The sequence below is a fragment of the Phyllostomus discolor genome, chromosome 3 (genome assembly GCF_004126475.2).
Source record: "Phyllostomus discolor isolate MPI-MPIP mPhyDis1 chromosome 3, mPhyDis1.pri.v3, whole genome shotgun sequence".
Classification (NCBI taxonomy): Eukaryota; Metazoa; Chordata; class Mammalia; order Chiroptera; family Phyllostomidae; genus Phyllostomus; species Phyllostomus discolor.
In genome coordinates, this window is record NC_040905.2 from 125,520,937 (window position 1) to 125,541,337 (window position 20,401).

Sequence of the window (20,401 nt, forward strand, 5' to 3'; positions counted from 1 at the left end):
CAACTTACACCTTATACAAAAATAAATCCAAGGTTGATAAAAGACTTAAATATAAACCATGACACCATTGAAGTCCTAGAAGAGAACGTAAGTAGGAAAATCTCAGATATTTCACACAGAAACTTTTTTGCTGACATGTCTCCTAGAGCAAGGGACATAAAGGAAAGAATACACAAATGGGACCTCATCAAAATTAAAAGCTTTTGCACAGCTAAAGAAAACAGTATCAAAATAAAAAGAGAACCAACTGTATGGGAAAACATATTTGCCAATGATACCTCAGACAAGGGTTTAATCTCCAAAATATATAAAGTACTTACACGACTCCACTCTAAGAAGACAAGGAACTCAATTAAAAAATGGGCAAAGGGCTTGAACAGACACTTCTCCAAGGAGGACATACGAAAGATCCAAAGACACATGAAACAATGTTCAATATCGCTAGCTATCAAAGAGATGCAAATTAAAACCACAATGAGATACCACTTCACACCAGTCAGAATGGCCATCATAAACAAAGCAACAAACAACAAGTGTTGGAGAGGCTGTGGAGAAAAGGGGACCCTAGTACACTGCTGGTGGGACTGCAGACTGGTACAACCACTATGGAAAGCAGTATGGAACTTCCTCAGAAGCTCTGCCTTTTGACCCTGCAATTCCACTGCTGGGACTATATCCTAAGAGCACTAAAACACCAATACAAAAGAACCTTTGCACCCCGATGTTCATAGCAGCACAATTTACAATAGCTAGGTGCTGGAAGCAACCAAGATGCCCATCACTAAATGAATGAATCAAAAAACTATGGTACATTTACACAATGGAATTCTATGCAGCAGAAAGAAAGAAGGAGCTCCTACCCTTTGCAACAGTATGGATGGAGCTGGAAAGCATTATGCTAAGCGAAACAAGCCAGACAGTGAAATACAAATACTATATGATTTCACCCTTAACAGGACCCTAAACAACAAAACAAAGAAACAAGCAAAATATAGTCAAAGACACTGAAATAGAGGACAGACTGACAGTGACCAGAGGGGAGAGAAGAGGGAATTTCAGGGGAGAATGGGAAGGGTTTACAGGAACAAATTTAAAGGACACATGGACAAAAACTAGGGGGAGGGTAGTAATGGGAGGTAAGTGGGGAGGGTTGGGTGGGTGGGCTGGAATGGGAGTAAAAGGGAGAAAACTGTACTTGAACAATGATTAAAATTAAAAAAAAATTTGAGAATGGATGCTAAGCAAAATAATCCAGGCTGTGAGGTACAAATACCATATTATCTCACCTGTAACCAGAACCTAATCAACAAAAGAAACAAGCAAGCAAAATATAACCAAAGACACTGAAATTGAGAACAGGCTGACAATGATCAGAGGGGAGAGAGGAGGGGATTTCAGGGGAAAAAGGGAAGGGTATGTAGGAACAAGTATAAAGGACACATGGACAATAACAAGGGGAGGTGGAAACGGGAGGGAGGTGGGGAGGGCTGGGGGGGGTGAGCTGGGATGGGGGTAAAACGCAGAAAACTGTACTTGAACAATTAAAATAAAATAAAAAATATATATGAGAATGGATTATAACCCACTGAATACAATAGGTAACCAAGAGTTCACATTAAGAAAAAATTAGTAAATTGCAAGTTTAATGAAAGCACATACCCGCAAAAATTAGAGAAACAAATTTAGAGAAATTTAGCATGCACTATCTTAATCAACTAATCAAGATTAATATGACCAAATGGCACAATTAAAATCATGTGTAACCTGGTAACAAGAGAACAGAGTACCACTTCTGTTACAGGAATATCTGCTAAAGACGTATAACCTGAATCTAATCAATAAGCAAACAGACAAACCTAAGTTGAGAGAAATGCTACAAAATAACTGTTGTAGGATTCTTCAAAAGCGGTAAGGTCTTGGACACCAAGGAAAAGAATGAGGGTTTGGGTTGAAGGAAATACAACTCAACACAACACACTATTCTGCTGAAGGACATGAGTGGAACAACTGGAGAAACCCCGTCAGGGTAGGGGGGTTAAACAGTAGGTAACAATGTATCCATATGATTTGGATTGGTTGTAGAAAACACGCTAAAATATCTGGGGGAGCACTATGTTAGCAACTGCTTTCAATGTTGGCGGGGAGAAGTTTTTAGTACTGTTCTTGCAACTTTTCTTAAAGTTTAAGATTGTTTCCAAAAAAAAGTGATGCGTCAATTTGTCAATTTCCTTGTAATTCTTACCCCATTAACTTTTAAAAAATTGTTTCGCCAATTTGATCGGCCAAAAAAAAAAACCTGAATCCCATTTTAATAAAAACTTTTCCCTTCTAACAGCACTAATTCCCTTCTAACCTACTACATGACTTATTCTATCTGTCGTTTATCTCTCTACATGAGAACCTGTTTCTTCACAGCTGTCCCTTCGGTACCCTGGGCGTCCCCCATTACTAACCAGACGTCCGACAAAAGGATGGAGCCGGCACCAGGGCGCGCTCGGAACCCAGTACGGCTCCTAAACACAACGCAACCCAACAGTAGCTGAGGGAACCTTCGTCACCTACCCGGCACCAACACCGGCCTGAACCGAAAGCAGGAGCCCTAGGGAAGGTGCTAGTACCTCCCACTCTACAGATTGTTAAGCAGGTCCCAGGAGGCCAGTGGAGAGCGGGACCATGTCCGGGGCCCCACGGTGGTCTGGGAGCTCAAACCCCCAACCGGGTGCCGGTCGCTCACCTTGGCCTCGGGCTGCCTCTCCTCAGGCTCCCAACCGGCTCTCATTGCCTCGGCAGTCCCGACAAGCTTGCTCGGGGCCCACCTCTTCCTGCCCTTCTCAGTTTGCCACCCGTCTTTCTCCTTCTCCCGCTCCAAGAGACAATGGAGAGCGGAGTTACAGCTGAAGAATCCCTAGAGCCACGATTCCCTACACTGCCTCCAGAGAACCTACAACCTCCCTTAGCTCCTCGTTTCAGTTCACAACTTGCTCGCGCTCACCGGAAAAGGTGCTACAGTCGCCCAGTCCTGGGGTGGGGGGAGAAGACCGCGCACCCACGCCTAACGGCTTTACGGATCGCACTGAACTCCGGGCTCCGAACGGTTCCCCAACTACCAATCGCGCCTCTGATAGAAGGGAAACAGGTGAGAGGGCGCCCCAGAGCGGCTTCCGGACTAAAAACCACGCCCCATACCCTGGTGCCCTAAGATCTGTAGAAGAAGCCAGCCAAAGGTTGACCAAAGCCTCCGCCCTGCCTCCGCCCCAAACCTGTGAGCTGCGGCCAACCAGCTGTGCCAGGCAGTTGAACGGACCGGAAGTGGAGGACAGGAGACTTCCGGCAGCTGGTCAGCGCGGAGAAACTAGAGCCTGGAATGGTGAGGAAGAGGTTGGCGGAGTGTGCGAAGGGCAGTGCTGGGCGCCTCTGTCTGTGCTTTGCGGCGGTAGGCCGCAGGGCTGGGTGGGATTTGAGCTGGGGGTTGCTGTGGAAGCAGCCTCCATCCTCTGCAACCTCTTGTCTCCAACCGAGCCTTGGAGCTGGAGTCTAGGCCTCGGGGGAACTATTGGACAGCGCCCCGTGAATGGTTCAGAAATCGCAGTAGTCCCCACTGCCCCCATAAAGCTGTTCACTCCACCACTTCCTAGTGAGCCGTTCAGTTCATAATATGAATCATTGTGGCCTTGCCCCTGATTCCTGTACATGCTGTTTACGTTTCCCATTTCTAGAGGAGGGTAATGTATTAGCGAATAGCATGAGCTTCAGAATGGGAGGATCCTGGACTCAAACCAAGTGTCCTTTGGCGAAAACTGAATTCGTTTTCTCATCATTAAATATAGGTAGCAAAAGCGACTACCATGTACAGTTGAAGATTAAATGAGGTCACTGTCACAGTGCATTGTCTGCAATGTAGTAAGAATTAGTAAATGTTAGCTATTAACCCCAACTCCCAGTCACATCCCTTAAACACAAAACCAAAACAGGTGTCTACCAAGAGTTTGCTTCACCCACAGTCAAGACCTCAGTAAACTCAACTCTTTGTGTGGACTCAGCGTATTGCCTTTGGGGATTTTTTACCATTTATTAACCTAAAGTAATTTACCGTAGGTGTCAAGTTTCTTTACCCAGATATTTTAAGTTCCTAGAAGACCGGACCTGACTTGTCCTATCTCCTCAGAACTGTGTCGTGCACTATAGCAAGGGCTTGAAAAATGCAAAGGAAAATAAGCTTTTCAATGCACTTTTACCTCTATAATCACTTGAGTACTCAATATTATTGTAAAATAAGGGAGCAGAAAATTAGTCGAAGTATGCAAATATGTACTTTGGGGTCCATATAGGTAAAATGACTACTAAAATCAAGAGAGAGTGGCAATGCAAGAACCAAAGTCTTTTGTTCTCAAAATCTAGTTCAATTTCCTCCCTATCACAATACTTTAATAATGAGCTAAACCATTCATCTGTTTACCTATTCAAGGAGTGTGACTGAGTTAAACAAATGGGGTGTGTGCCGTTAAGGGGCACGTACGAGATTGTGGCCACTTAGTTTGGAGGTTCAGATTCCCAGACAATAAAGACCTAAAGGTGAATAGTTAAGCACTTGTTAAAGTGAGAGCAAAAAGAAAAGCAAGAATCAAGAGCAGACATCACCAGACGGGAAATCACCTATACTGGAACACAGACGCTGGGGAATCCCAAGAGGCAATAGTGGTCGGGATTCGTCTGGGAACAGTTCCGAGCGAAGTTCTCTCGGGTGGGTTTTCAAAGTCTCGCTTTGGGGACTATACTTAAATTGTTTTAGACAAACGTGGCTATGTGCAAAGGGCCATGTGTGATTTTGATTGATTAACCGTTCCCTCCTGGAGAAGGGCCAATTCTCAAGGGAACAGGTAAGATCAAAAGGTACTAATCTCCTGGAGTTCTTCCTGAGAGATAGCACCATATTTTGCTTTTTCAATGAAGGTCACAGTTCAGGCATAAACATGGAGAATTTTCAAAGTCCCTTTAACCCTTCATGGAGTTATTGTACATTTTTTAGGCAGCTTGGATTAATTAGGAGAATTAATTACCAGCAAATGAAAATCTGGGAAGAAGCAAATTTAGGTTCTTTTAAAAACTATTTTGTAGCTTCCACTTTAACATTGGTAAAGCAAAAGTATACCGTCATCTTTTGTAGAGCAGTTATTTGACTACTTGTCATTGATTTCGAGTTGACATGTTGGAATGATAGGAAATGCCACCAGACCCAGAAATAAGTAAGTCTGGACTGCTAATGGCCAAAGATAGCATTAGATGAGTCACTTTAAAGTGTATAGATATAAAAGAGTCAACAGTTAAAGAAAACAAAATGGTCTATGAATTGGTAGTTTACTATAAAAACTGACTTAACAACAAAAGAAAACAAAAACCTAATGCCTGTGTCATCATATAAAATAATTGTTTTTGTCGGGGTGAGTTGAAGGAGGGGATGGGGGATAAATGATAATGGAAGGAGACTTGACTTGGGGTTGTGAACGCACAATATAATATTCAGATGATATATTATAGAATTGTACACCTGAAACCTGTATAATTCTATTAACCAATGTCACCCCCAAAATTCAAAAAAAATAAAGTAATAATTGTTTTAGAATTACATACAAAATCTAAATTTCATAGAAACTGAAAAAAAATACCTTTGCAAAAAGACAATTTTAACTTCCATATGGTTTTTATATTTAATTGTGGAAATATATTCAAGACTTTTAAGTAGATATACTCAACTTTAATATTTTGACTTACTTTTTGGCACGACTTTAATTATAGCCATTACATCACAGTGCTTTGGTTATTTTAATATGCTTTTATTCAAACAACGATTGACTCAGCATTAATTTAACAATTATATGTTTAAGTGTCAATTGATAGTTCTTTTATGTAGTTGAATTTCCAGCATTATTGCTGAGCACATCAACTGCAGAGACTGAATCTGAATTCCATGCTTATGATCAGCCTCAGGAACATCCAATTCTTTCTGAATTTTGCATGGAACTGACAGGCAAAAAGCAGGTATGCCCTTCCCTTTTCCCTACCTCTCTTTTCACCTAACCCCCCCCCCCCCCAACAGTAAATAAGCAGGTATGATGCAAATATTAAAATTCAGAAATCAGTTTCAAAAAGAAAATAATAGCTATATACCATTTGGGAATTAGATTTATTTAGCATTAGGAGAAATAATGTCCTCTCCAGAAGTCCACTGAAATCTTTAAAATTAGGAAGAATAATGTTGTAAAAATGAATATCAAATTTATTTTATGGAAATTTAATACATAAAATTTTTGGTGGTCTGGATTTAATTATTATATTTCTGTGATTTTTAGATTGGTAAATTAATTTTTTCTGCCTTGCAGAGTTCTAGTCATTACATTATTCCTTTCTCATGTGTTATAACATCTTTTCACTAGATAAACTCTTTGTCAGTAGAACCTCTTTTTCGTTATATGCCCCACGTTGCCTAATTATGTGCTCAATAATTATGAAATTTGATTTTGGAATTCAGATTTTATGACTCTATGCACACTGAAGTTGATGAAGGGGTCCCTCTGAAGATTTGCCTATCTCAGTTCTGTAAATGGATTTAGAAGATTCCGCAACAGAAGAAAATTGTTTTTGCCACTGGGATTTCAGATTTATCTACTTCAGAAGTAAAATTACGTGCATTTGTTATTTGGTAGGTAAAAAATATTGTATCAATCATAAATGAGTACCATCGCACTATGTAATTCTTTATCTCTAATAAGAATTATACTTGTTAACCTTCTGGGCCAGAAAAAAAAATCCAAGTGCCTAGCAGATGTTAACCAAGAAAAGTAAATTTATTCATATTTTCAAAACTACTGTTCTGGGATACTTTAAAAATTTAAACCTTAATTTAATCTTTCTAGATTGTTTTTTCTTTATTCTGAATCCAGATGAAGATGATTTAGTGAAAACAGTTATTATGCTATTTCTACAATACTGAATAAAAAGAGTACTTGTTCAACTCATATCCTTTGCTTTAATTTCACACTAATGTAGATATAAATGGAAAAAAATGGGCCATTTGAAGTAGATTTTTTGTATGACTGATAAAGTATTGCCATTAATAGTCATTGATAACAATGCTGTGTCATTGCTAGCACAGCATTAATAGTCATATTTGGTTATAGATTGTTATGTTTGGTTTCTGAATTACATGAGCATATATGACTATAAGAGCATACTGTGCTGCATTGGTAAAGGGCAGAGGAGATCATGTGATGATCACCCTAATGAGAGAATTGAGATACCATAATGATTTCCCACAACTAGTTAGTGTAGAGATTAAGGATAGAATATACTTCTAATAACTATATACTGTAGAAGTTATAAGATGCATATTCTAGAATATGTAAAATATATTTTGTTCTGAAAATATGCATTTATATTTAAATGCAAATTATTTACTTTACTTAATTACCTTATTCTGTAGCAATGTAATAATAATTTTCTGTTTTACTAGAGACTTTGCTACTATTTGGAATACTTAAGTCAAACATTAAGTATTGTTCTAACACACAATTTAAGACTATAGACAAATATAATTGAGAGATAGAAAAGTCATAACTTCATAATACTGAAGTTTTCTAATGCCACTAAGGACAGAATACCCAATATATATGTTCAATTGTTTTATTCATTTGTGAAAATTATAAAAGCAAAGATATGAAAAAATACTAAAAGTTACTTAAAGACATTTTACATTAATTAAATATAGCATTAAAGACAAGTCACTTTTTTTCAGGGACCAACGAAGTAATGAGTAATTTTGGATCAAATATGCACTTAGAGAAAATAAACTAATTTATAACAAGTCCAAATAAATGTCTCTAACATTCACCTACACTACAACATTTATTTATTTATTTATCATTATTTTATTATTGTTCAATTACAGTTGTCTACAATTTAACCCCACTACTCCGCCAAACCCACCTCCATCCCTTGCTTCCACCCCCCATGGGTTTTGTCCATGTGTCTTTTATAGTTGTTCCTGAAAATCCTTCCCCCCATTATCCCCTCCCACCTCCCCTCTGGTTACTGTCAGATTGTTCTTAATTTCAATGTCTCTGGTTACATTTTGCCTGCTTTTTTCTTTTGTTGATTAAGTTCCTGTTAAAGGTGAGATCATATGGTATTTGTCCCTCACTGCCTGGCTTATTTCACTTAGCATAATGCTCTCCAGTTCCATCCATGCAGTTGCAAAGGGAAGGAGCTCTTTCTTTCTTTCTGCTGTGTAGTACTCCATTGTATAAAGGTACCATAGTTTTTTATCCACTCATTTACTGATGGACACTTAGGTTGCTTCTAGCACTTAGCTATTGTAAATTGTGCTGCTATGAAAACTGGGGTGCGTAGGTTCTTTTGGATTGCTGTTTTAGGGTTCTTAGGGTATAATCCCAGCAGTGGGATCACTGGGTCAAAAGCGTTCCATCTTTAGTTTTTTGAGCAAATACCATGCTGTTTTCCACAGTGGCTGTACCAGTCTGCATTCCCACCAACAGTGCACCAGGGTTCCCTTTTCTCCACATCCTCTCCAACACTTGTTTTTTGACTTGTTTATGATAGCCATTCTGACTGGTGTGAAGTGGTATCTCACTGTGGTTTTAATTTGCATCTCTCTGAGCGCTAGTGAAGCTGAGCATCTTTTCATATGCCTCTGGGCCCTCTGTATGTCCTCCTTGGAGAGGTATCTGTTCAAGTCTTTTGCCCATTTTTTTATTGGGTTGTTTGTCTTCCTGGAGTGGAGACATGTTAAGGTCTTTATATATTTTGGAGATCAAACCCTTGTCTGAGGTGTCATTGGCAAATATGTTTTCCCATATAGTTGGTTCTCTTTTCATTTTAATGCTTTTTCATTAGCCATGCAGAAGCTTTTTAATTTGATGAGGTCCCCTGTGTTTATTCTTTCCTTTATGTTCCTTCTTTAGGGGACATATCAATGAAGATATTGTTGCATGGAATATCTGAGATTTTCCTGCCTATGTTTTCCTCTGGACTTTTATGGTGTCACAACTTATATTTAAATTTTCTATCCACCTTGAGTTTATTTTTGTGTGGTGTAACTTGGTGATCGAATTTCACTTTTTTGCATATAGCTGTCCAGCTCTCCCAACACCATTTGTTGAAGAAGCTATTTTTACTCCATTTTATGCTTCTGCCCCCTTTGTTGAAAACTAATTGACCACAGAGACTTGGGTTTATTTCTGGGCTCTCTGTTTTGTTCCATTGGTCTATCTGTTTTTATGCCAGTACCAGGCTGTTTTGATTACAGTGGCCTTGTAATACAGTTTGTTATCAGGTATTGTGATCCCTCCCACTTTGTTCTTCCTGAAAGTTGCTGCAGCTATTTGGGTCATTTATGGCTCCATATAAATTTCTGAAATGTTTGTTCTGTATCTGTGAAATATGTGATTGGTTCTTTAATAGGGATTGCATTGAATCTATAAATTGCTTTGGATATGGACATTTTGATGATGTTAATTCTTCCAATTCATGAGCATGGTACATACTTCTTTTTGTTTGTGTCTTCCTTAATTTCTTTCTTCAGTGTTGTATAGTTTTCTGAGTACAGGTCTTTTACATCTTGGTTAGGTTTATTCTTACGTACTTTATTCTTCTTGATGCTATATCAAACGGGATTTTTTTCCTGATTTCTGTTTCTGATATTTCATTGTTGGTGTACAAAAATGCCTATGATTTCTGAATATTGATGTTGTATCCCACTGTTTTGCCAAACTCATTTATTAGCTTTTTGGTGGAGTCTATAGGATTTTCTATGTACGCTATCATGTCATCTGCAAACAATGGCAGTTTTACTTCCTCCTTCCAATTTGGATGTCTTTTATTTCTTTTTCTTGTCTGATTGCTGTGGCTAGGACTCCCAATACTATGTTGAATAGGAGTGGTGAAAGTAGGCATCCTTGTCTTCTTCCTGATCTTAGTGGGAAAGCTGTAATTTTTTTCCCCATTGAGTATGATGCTGGCTGTAGGTCTCTCATACATGGCCTTTATTATGTTGAGGAATGCTCGCTCTATTCCCACTTTGCTGAGTGTTTTAATCATAAATGGGTGCTATACCTTATCAAATGCTTTTTCTGTGTCTCTTGACAAGATCATGAGATTTTTGTATTTCCTTTTGTTTATTTGATGTATTATGTTTATTGATTTGTGAATATATACCATTCTTGCATCCCTGGGATGAATCCCACTTGATCATGGCATATGATCTTTTTGACAGATTGCTGGATGCAGTTTGCCAATATTCTGTTGAGGATTTTAGCATCTATGTTCATCAGCAATATTGGCCTGAAGTTATTTTTCCTTGTGTCTTTATCTGGTTTTGGGATTAGCATGATGCTGGCTTCATAAAATTAGTTTGGAAGTCTTCCATCTTTTTGGAATTTTTGGAATAGTCTGTCAAGGACAGGGGTTAGTTCTTCCATAACTGCTTTGTAGAATTCTCCTGTGAAGCCATCTGGCGTAGGGGTTTTGTGTGTTGGGAGTTTTTTGACTACTGCTTCAATTTATTTTGCTGTTATTGGTTTGTTCAGGCTTTCTGCTTCTTCTTCACTGAGTTTTGAAAGATTATATTTTTCTAGAAATTTGTCCATTTCACCTAGGTTTTCAAATGTCTTGGCATGCAGTTCTTTGTAGTAATTTCTCGCAATCCTTGGTATTTCTGTGGTATCAGTTGTAATCTGTCCCCTTTCATTTCTGAGTGTGTTTAATTGGGTTCTCTCTCATTTTTTTGACGAGTCTACTTAAAGGCGTGTAAATTTTGTTTATCTTTTCAAAGAATCAACTCCTGGACTTATTGACCCTCAGGATTGAGGGTCACTCCATCCACCATGTCTTGTATTCTGTTGTGTTGGTGTGGACAGGTTGTGTTGAAGCTGGTTCATCTGTCTGAGGTTTTGAGGCTTCCCTCTCACTGTTGTTCAGTTGTTTGTTGTGGGTAATTTCTCCACCATTTAGTTTTATTTCCAGATTGGTCCTGATTGGAGGTTAGTGTGGCTTCCTCTCAATCCTTCACCTTCTTCCATTATTATCTGTTGGTGGTTTCTTTGTTAGTGGGTTTCCTCTTCCATTAGGTATACTGGTGTTCACAGGTCCCACCTACTCTTTTATGTCATCAGTTGGAAGGGGAAGGCAAAACGGATTAAGACAGCAAGAGTGTATTCTGTAGCATTTAAAGTACCAACCCATAGAGAAGAGATAGGAGATCCTTTGGATATGTATAGTGTTAACCTTGATATTTCAACCAAATAGCCACTTTTTAGAAAGCAGGGTGGTGGGGATAAGACCCTTGTTAGGGGTGGGAAGGATTGTGAGTTGTATCTAGAAAGCACTGTGCTTGTGGGAGGTCAGATTATGAGATATAGTGAGAGTAAAGTATAAAAAGTAGGTGTAGTGTGGGAGAGAATAGAGTTAACCACAACAGTAATAAAGTTCTAGAAACAGTGAAGTTAGCTAAGATCTGCGGTGGGTGGGGAGGGTCCTTGCAGTATTTACAATTGTATGGAACAGCAATTACTTACAATAGTAATGGAGCAACAATCATATGAAAGAATCTATGTGATCTAAATAACAAGAGTGGGAAGTACACAGCCTAGAGTAGTGCTATTGGAACACAAGTGAAGTGAAAGAAGGAAAATTAAAAATACACTGTGAAAGAGAGAACAAGGAGAGGACAAGGAACTTGTCAAACAATGCAATTTAACAAACCAAGCAAAGAAGACTACTAAAAAGAAAGAACAGAAATTTAAAAAATACTAATAAAAAAGAAGTAAAAATAATGAAAAAATATTAATACAAATATTCAATAAATTGCAAGTTAAGTTCTCTGGAATTGCAAAGTGAAATTTGTCTTACTATTTCAGAGGTTGGGATGATCCCTCTTTTGGTCTAACTCTGATCCTTTCACAGCTCCAGGTTTTATTGTCTCACTTGTGGGGATAAGGAAAGGAAGGGAGGAAGGGAAGAAGGGAGGGAGGGAGGGAGAATTTAAAAAAAAAAAGCCTCCTGCTGGTTTTAAACCTGACAAGCCAGTTCTGCTTGTCTTCCTGGCTGCAGCAGGTTGAGGGGGGATTGGTTTCTTTTTCACCCTTCCTGTGGTTTTATGGGGATGGGGACCAGGCCTGAGCTGCATTCTTTGCAGTTTCCCAGCCTCCAGCCCAGTTTCTCAGTTCACTGCCAGGTCCCCAGTGCCCTTCTGCATCTGGACTAAGCCTTCAGTCCACCAGTGGTGCTGTCCTTGAGGTGCACCAATTAGTGGCAACTCACACATCAACCTCTTGCTATTTGCTGTTCTAGATGCTAGGGACTCGGGGTATCTTCAGGGTAGTTCGGCTCTCCCACTGAGTTAAGTCATCCTGGGGATTGCTGACTCCCTGAGTCCTCCTGCTCTCCTCTGCTTAGGTGTCTCTGCCTTCCTCTTAGTGAGGCAGTGGTTGGGCAGGGCGGGGTGCCACTGTGGCTGCTTCAGGGGATGCAGGTGCATGCCTTCTTTGCTGCTGCACCTGGGTGGTGGAGTCTGGCCTGTGCTTCTCTGGGTGGCAGGGTCACGAGCACTCCCCCCACCCCTGCTCTGGGCTGTGGGTATGAGAGCTAGGCCTCCGTTGCTGGGGTGGGATGGGAGACTGCTGGGTTGGTGGCACACAGGGTTGGGTACACACCATCCTGCAGCTTCTCTTGTGAGTGTGTAGCCTCAGTTGCTGCTGCTGCTGTGGCAGCGGGGGCAATGGGGTCAGGCATGTTCCACCCCCAGGGTCTGCAGGTGTGAGCTCTCAGTCTCAGCTGCTGTAGTGGGAGCACAGTCTTCGGGTAGTGGTGTCGGTCTTGCACAGCCTCCCCTGCTATGGTGGGGTGGGAGGCTCTGGGTTGGTGGCATACAACTGGGGTCTTGGGCACAGTGGGGCACCATCTGCAGCTGTTAGGGGTGGGGGTGCAGCCTTGGTCCTGGTAGCAGAGGTGGGCCCACAGTGGAGGCTACAGGGGCACAGCTGAGGGTGGTGGGGACAGCTGCTGGTGGAGAATACCCTAAACAGCCACAGGGTGCCTTTTTTTTTTTTTTTTTTTTTGAAAAATTCCTCTGGTTCAAGCCTGCTGCTCCAAACAAGTACCTGGCCTCTCACACAGCCCAACTCTCCAACCAGACCTGGGACTATCTGGGTCAGGGTCCCTCACAGACCAATTCTTCCTTGCTGTCTTCCACAGTCTCAGCATGTGAATACTGCCCATGTGCATCTCCCACTTCATTCTTATTCCCTTCCTGGGCGACTTCAGGCCTCCAGCTCCATCCTGGTGCCACTCTATCCTCCCTCTTTGGCAGGGGAGGGAGCCGCTGACCTGGCCATCTTCCAAGAATCCTGCAGGCAGCTGGGCAGGTGCAGAGCCTGGGGCTGCAGCCACCCTCGTCTCTGCACTGGTCCCAGGGACCTTATTGCCCCGAAGCACTCTCCTTACTGTCTGATTTTTCAATGTCCTCTACAGTTTTGACCTCCAGCCTTCATATATGCTGGGATACCATTGGCTGTTCACTCTGTTCCTCAGAAGATTGACTAGGTGTTCCGCTCCGCTCCCACGTATCTCACCACCATCTTCCATCTACAGTTTTATCACAGGAAAATTGTGAATGCACAGAGACAACCAACCAAGCAAAAGATGTATATTGAATTCTGGTGAAAGTGATAACATATAATCAGAGGATTCCAAACTGTGAATTTCTCATATTCAATAGGATTTTTGGAGCCTATTTAATATGTTCTATTGCTATTGTTTGTTGGTACCGATGTAAATTCTATGCTGTTTAAAACAGGTTTTCTTTCTTTTTGCATGTTCAGTTTATGTGCAATAACATGAAGATTTTCTATTTCTTGAAACTTTGAATGTACCACTGGATTCATAATACAGTTATGAATCCAGTACTTTTTGGAGGTAACTGGATAAAATTGCATAGTCTTCCATGGTCACTGGAATATTGATAATTCTTTTAGAATAAATTTTTAATTGTTTATTCTTCTGAAGCCATATATAAAAATTTCTTCCATGCAACTGTTAATAAACTTTGTTTATTGATCTGAAGTATGAAAAAAATCACTGATAAAAATCCAAGTGATGATTCAAGACAAGTGATGAATCAAAAGAACAAATTTAGGAATGTGTTTTTTTTGTTGCAATAAAATAGGAGGAGAGATTACAGTTATAGTCATGAATATAAATATTGTAAATATTTAAAAAGTAAAAATAGTAACATAAGAAATAAGATAATAGAAAAATAACCAAGGAAGTCAGATGTACAATACAAATGATTGGTTTGAACTTATCTACCAATCTAAAATGTCACAAAGTTTAAAAAAAACAGTAACAATAAAAACAAATCACAGAAATACAATATATCATATTAGAGTAAACAAACAAATGAGTAAATCTTTTATAGAATAAAAAATGTGACAGTTGGTCTGAAGTTTGTAAGGTGCGATAGGCTGTAGTAATTACAGTGAAGTTAAAAGTACTAGTGCTAATGTGTCATCTTTCATTGTACTGATGCTTTCTGTTGTACTAATTTCCAGATGTTAACTGTTTTTCTTTATTTAATATATTTTATTTGCTTTTATTTTCTTCATTGTGTTGGGAGTTTAAATGCTACCTCTACAAGAACTACATTACTCTTCCCATTATAAAATAAAAATATGAAACAGACATCCACCTACTCAAAATGAAATACTATTATGTAAACACTCTTGTAGTCATCACCTAAATGATGAATCAGAATTTTGCTAGCCATCACAGATGTCCCCTTCTGTGTCCTTTGGCAATCCTAATCCCTTGCTCCACCTAAAAATAGCTATTATTCTGACCTTTATAGTAGTCACTTCCTTTCATTGTATAATTCTGCCATTCAAGCATGCATCCCTACACAGTAGAGTTTAATTTTTTTCTTGCCTGTCTTAAAAAACCAACTATGCCTTTTAAATCCCTTTTAATCTATAGGTTCCTTTTCCATTCATTTATTCCTTTCAATGTACCTGTTGAAAAACAAAGAACATGTGATTTATTGAGATGACCAGTCTGGATTTAGTTGACTGAATACTAATGATGCAATTCAACCCATTTCTCTATCTTCTATATGTTCTGCAAAGAGATAACTGGATCCAGAGGCATTTTTCAACTCAGGTTCTACCCTTTTAGCAAAACCAGAAGCCACATTCTGTTGTTTCAACAGGAGGCACTTAATATCTGGTGGTCTCTCTGTGATGTCACAGCAGTTGCTATTAATGCCCACATTTACTAATAAATTGGGGATTGTAAATCATTATTTTCTCATTTATGCATAGGAATACTTTAACAAAGTTTTATTTAATCTGTTATTTGGCTATCTACTGATGAATTTATAAAAGGCATTAAGAAATACTTGTTTCCCTTTACTTAAATCATTCAAGATAATGGATGATTTGCCCTGGCTGGCATAGCTCAGTGGGTTGAGTATGGGCTGCAAACCAAAGCATCACAGCTTCGGTTCCCAGTTAGGGCACATGCCTGGGTTGCCGGCCAGGCTCCCAGTGAGAGCCACGTGAGAGGCAACCACACATTGATGTTCTCTCTCTCTCTCTCTCTCTCTCTCTCTTTTTCTCTCTCTCTCCCTCCCTTCCCCTGTCTAAAAAATAAATAAATTTTTTAAAAAAGATAATGGATGATTTACCCTGCAAAGGAGATCAATTAGTATATAAAATATAATTATTATTAATTTATTAATTTAAACATTTATTACTATTTTGAAATCAAAATTTCCTATTTTCAGTAATTTGGGACCTTATAAATTTTTCTCTTGAGTCTTTTTGATATGATCTAGTAGTCTTTCAGAGTGTCCTCACTATCTGGACTGAGATGTTTTAGAGTCAACTCGTATACCTCCTGCCTCAGTTATGTAATCTTCCACTTCTCCAGGAAGTCCTATTTTTTTTTTTACTTTAAACTGCTATTTCAAGAATATAATCTTGATGCTAGGAATGCCCATTGATGCTTATGATATCTAAGCCTTTTTGTTGGGTCAAGTTAGTATAAATCTATCTATATTTATCTGTAACTTTATTGTTTTTTATATCTGCAACTATATGTGATATGCTTCATAAATTGATACTTCATAAATTGATCATTATAATAAAAGTTTAGGATTTTTAAATATTTTCTTTATTTTTATATATGTATATAAAATAAATATTATATTTTTAAAATATATTTTTATTTGAACTTTTATATTACATTTAGGTCAATTTTTCCACCCTGAGAATTGTTCTCAAGGGCACAAGGGATGATTTAGAATTAGTGTTATCCCATCCCATAATTGCTCAGTTCTTTATCCCACAACGCAGAAAAAACAGTTTCAAATTAACAACTGAATTACAATACCACAAATATCATCACCTATGTTACCACAGTAATTGCTAGGCAAATGCCATTTTCTGATACATTTTTTCCCCTATCATTTTAAACAGCTTTATTAATATATATATATCATAAAATTCATCTGTTTCAAATGTGTATTTGAAAATGTGTACTTTTAGTGTAGTTAGAGTTGTATAATAATCACCACAATCAATTTTAGAGCATTTTCTTCATCCCACACAAAAAAAATCTGTCTCTTTGTTGTCACTCCCTATTCCAACCAGTCTCCTTTTTGCCTCTATAGATTTGCCTTTCTCAGCATTTTACATTCATGGTATTATATAATAGGTGGTCTTTGTGTCAGGCTTTTTTCACTTAGCATAATTGGGATTAGTCTATTTTGTAACAGGTATCTGTACTTCATTTTTTAATTGCTGAATGTAACAACATTTTATGGATATGCCACATTTTGTTTATTCACTAGTTGATGGATATTTGGGTTGTTTCTACTTTTTGATTATTACGAGTTTGCATCCAAATCATTGTGTGGTCATGTTTATTTCTTTTGGATATGTACCTAGGAGTGGCATTGCTGAGTTGTATGGTAACTCTGCTTAATGTTTTGAGAAGCTGTCAAACTCTTTTTCAAAGTGACTGCACTATTTCATAGTCCTTCCAACAGTAGACAAAGGTTTCAATTTCTCTGCATCCTCACCAACACTTGTTATCATCTATCCTTATGTTTATATTCATTCTAATAGATATAAAGTAGTTTTGATTTCTTGTGCATTATGAATTTCATCATGGTTGTTCATATTTCTGTAGCAAATTGTGGTGCTGCACATCTTTCTATATGTTTATTACACATTCCAATATAATCTTTGGTGATGTACCTCTTCATATCTTTTGCCTATTTTAGAATTATATTCATCATCTTATTATTGAATTCCTTTCATAGTTTTTTTATACTATGTTCTGGAAAAAAATCCCTTATCAGATAAAGGATTTGCAAGTATTTTGTTCCACTTCATGGGTTTTCCTTTTACTTTCTTGATGGTTTCTTTAAAGTGCAAAAATTTAAATTTTTGATGAAGTCCAAATTATCTATTTTTGTATTTTATCATTTGTGTTTCTGTCTGATATCTGAGACCATTGCCAAATCCATGGTCAAGAAGATTTACTACCAGGTTTTCTTCTAAGAGTTTTATAGTTTTATTTTTAATTATATTTTATTGATTGTGTTATTACAGTTGTTTCAGTTTCCCCCTTTTCCCACCTCCACCCAGCACCCCACCTCAGGAAATCCCCAAACCTTTATCCATGTCCATGGGTCATGCATATATGTTCTTTGGTTAGTCTGTTTCCTATGCTGTACTTTACATCCCCATAACCATTCTGTAACTACCAATTTGCAGTTCTTAATTCCTTCACTGCTTTTACTCATCCTCCCAACCCCTCTCCCACCTGGCAACCATCAAAATACTCTCTGTGTCTATGACTCTGTTTCTGTTCTGCTTGTTTATTTATTTTTTATATTCAGTTGTTGATATGCATTTGTTGCCATTTTATTGTTGATATTTTTGTATTTTTTTTCTTAAAGAAGATCCTTTGACATTTCATATAATGCTGGTTTGGTGGTGATGTACTCCTTTAGCTTTTTCTTGTCTGGGAAGTGGTCTGTCCTTGGATTCTAAATGACAGCTTTGCTGGATAGAGTAATCTCAGTTGTAGGTCCTTGTTTTTTCCTCACTTTGAGTATTTCTTGCCAATCTCTTCTAGCCTGCAAAGTTTTTTTTGAAAAGTCAGCTGATGGTCTTATGGGGGCTCCCTAGTAGGTAACTAACTGCTTTTCTCTTGCTGCTTTTAAGATTCTCTCTTGGTCTTTAACCTTTGGCATTTTTATTATGATGTATCTTAGGGTGGGCATCTTTGGGATCATCTTGTTTGGTACTTGGCACTTCTTGGATTTGTATATTTATTTTCTTCACCAACTTAATGAAATTTTCTGTAATTATTTTTTCAAATAGGTTTCCAATTTCTTGCTCTCTCTTTTCTCCTTCTGGCACCCCCATGATGCAATTGTTGATACACTGGAAGTTGTCCCTGGGGCTCCTTACACTGTTCTCATTTTTGGGGTTCTTTTTTCTTTTTGTTGTTCTAATTGATTGTTTTTTGCTTCCTTAGGCCTTACATTTAGGTGTGTGATGCTTCTGAGTTCATTTTTGGAACATGATGTGAGGTAGAGGTCCAGATTTATACTTTTGCTTGTACATATTCAATTATCCCAGTATCATTCCTGAAACACTAATTTTTCTTTATTGAATTTTCTTGGCAACTTTGTTACCATCCAACTGACCATAAATATAAGGATTTACCTCCAACTTTCAATTCCATTTATCTGTATGTCTGTTCTTATGCCAGTAACCTGTTGTCTTATAGCTTTGTAGTAAGTTTGATATTGGAAAGTATAAGTCCTAAAATTTTCTTCTTTTTCAATATTGTTTTGGCTGTTTTAATTTCTTTTATTTTTATAAAATTTTAGTACCAGTTTGTTAACTTCTTTAAAAAGGCCAGATGTGATTCTTTTCTTGATGTATATCCTTATTTATTTGTTACTCTCAGGAAACCTCATTTTTGACTAGACCCAGACCTAGAGGCATAAGCTCTCAGAGAGGGCAGCATACGTCTCTTGGCAATTTGAGCCTGGTGTTTTTATTTAGCCTCCTTCATCCTTTTAGCCAAAAATTTAGCATACTCTGCAGCATCTTCCTTATTTTTTTTAGTACATTGCTTCTTCAGAGCAATACACCGATGTTTGTGTTGCAGGACACATGGAGTAACAAGATGCTGAATCTTAGGTGCCTTGGTTCTAGGTTTCTTACCTTCCTTGTTTAGGGGCTTTCTCACAACATATTGGCAGACATCATATGCTTTAGAGAGGCTGAAAAGTTTACAGATTCTGCTAGCTCTTTTGGGCCCCAGGCGATGAGGCACAGTAGTATCAGTGAGACCAGGAATATCTTTCTCCACTTTCTTTTTTCACAATGACCAAGTTGAGAACACTGAGATTGGCATCCACAGTGCAACCCCAAACTGATTTGCACTTTTGCTCTTCAGTCCTCATTGGTCTGTAACAGGAATGCCCCTTGCTCAGCAGCAGGTGTATATGGCCATGGATCAAGACACCCTGCTTCATGGGGAAACCTTGTTTGTTTTTTCTACCACCAATTTGAACCACATAAGCCTTCCACTCTTCATCCAGAGCATCAGCAGCAACTTCTGCGACCATACATTTCTTATAAAAGGTATGAAGTTTTGCATTCATCATCCATTTAAATGAGTTTCTGACAGCCAGTGGCTGGGAAAGAGATGTTCAGCTTCATCTTGAAGCAGCTGTCCACCTCTGATGGTGCCACAGAAAAGAGCCCAGGTGTGATTTTTGACAGGGATTATGTTAAATCTCAAATCAATTCAGGGGATATTGCCATCTTACAATATTAGGTATGCTGATCTGTGAACAAGGAAAGTCTTTCCATTTATTTAGATTATCTCTAAGTTTTTTTCAACAATGTTACCTAAACATAAATCCTGCATTTCTTTTGTTAAAATTTATTCTAAATATTTTACTTTTTTTGATGCTTTTCAGAATATAATCTGGTTTCTTAATTTCATATTCAAATTGTTCATTGATAGTACATAGAGATCCAGTTGACTTTTGTATATGAATTTTGTATCCTGTGATCTTGGTGAGCTTGCTTATTAGTTCTGGTGATTGTATAGTGGATCTTCAGGATCTTTCATCTAAAAGATCACTATTTACAAATAAAGATAGCTTTTTGTCCTCCTTCTAATTTGGATGTCTTTTATTTATTTTTATTGCCTAGTTATTTTCCAAACAATTTTTAAACAAAACAAATTTTAAAAAGTAATTCAGTTACTTAGGTTCTATTTTTTCTTCACCTTCCCTTTC

The 20,401-nt window shown here is 38.2% G+C and overlaps 1 protein-coding gene and 1 pseudogene across 1 annotated transcript in view; both read right to left on the bottom strand.

The window, feature by feature from the left end:
* REXO5 (RNA exonuclease 5) overlaps positions 1-5,797 on the bottom strand; it is a 32,703-nt gene extending 26,906 nt beyond the window's left edge. Inside the window, 3 exon segments of the mRNA XM_036020101.1 lie at positions 2,735-2,905; positions 3,516-3,712; positions 5,770-5,797. Of these exon segments, the coding sequence (XP_035875994.1) occupies positions 2,735-2,905; positions 3,516-3,712; positions 5,770-5,797 (396 nt within the window).
* Positions 5,798-19,059: 13,262 nt separating this feature from the next.
* On the bottom strand, positions 19,060-19,828 carry LOC114509193 (annotated as a pseudogene).
* Between the last annotated feature and the right edge of the window lie 573 nt (positions 19,829-20,401).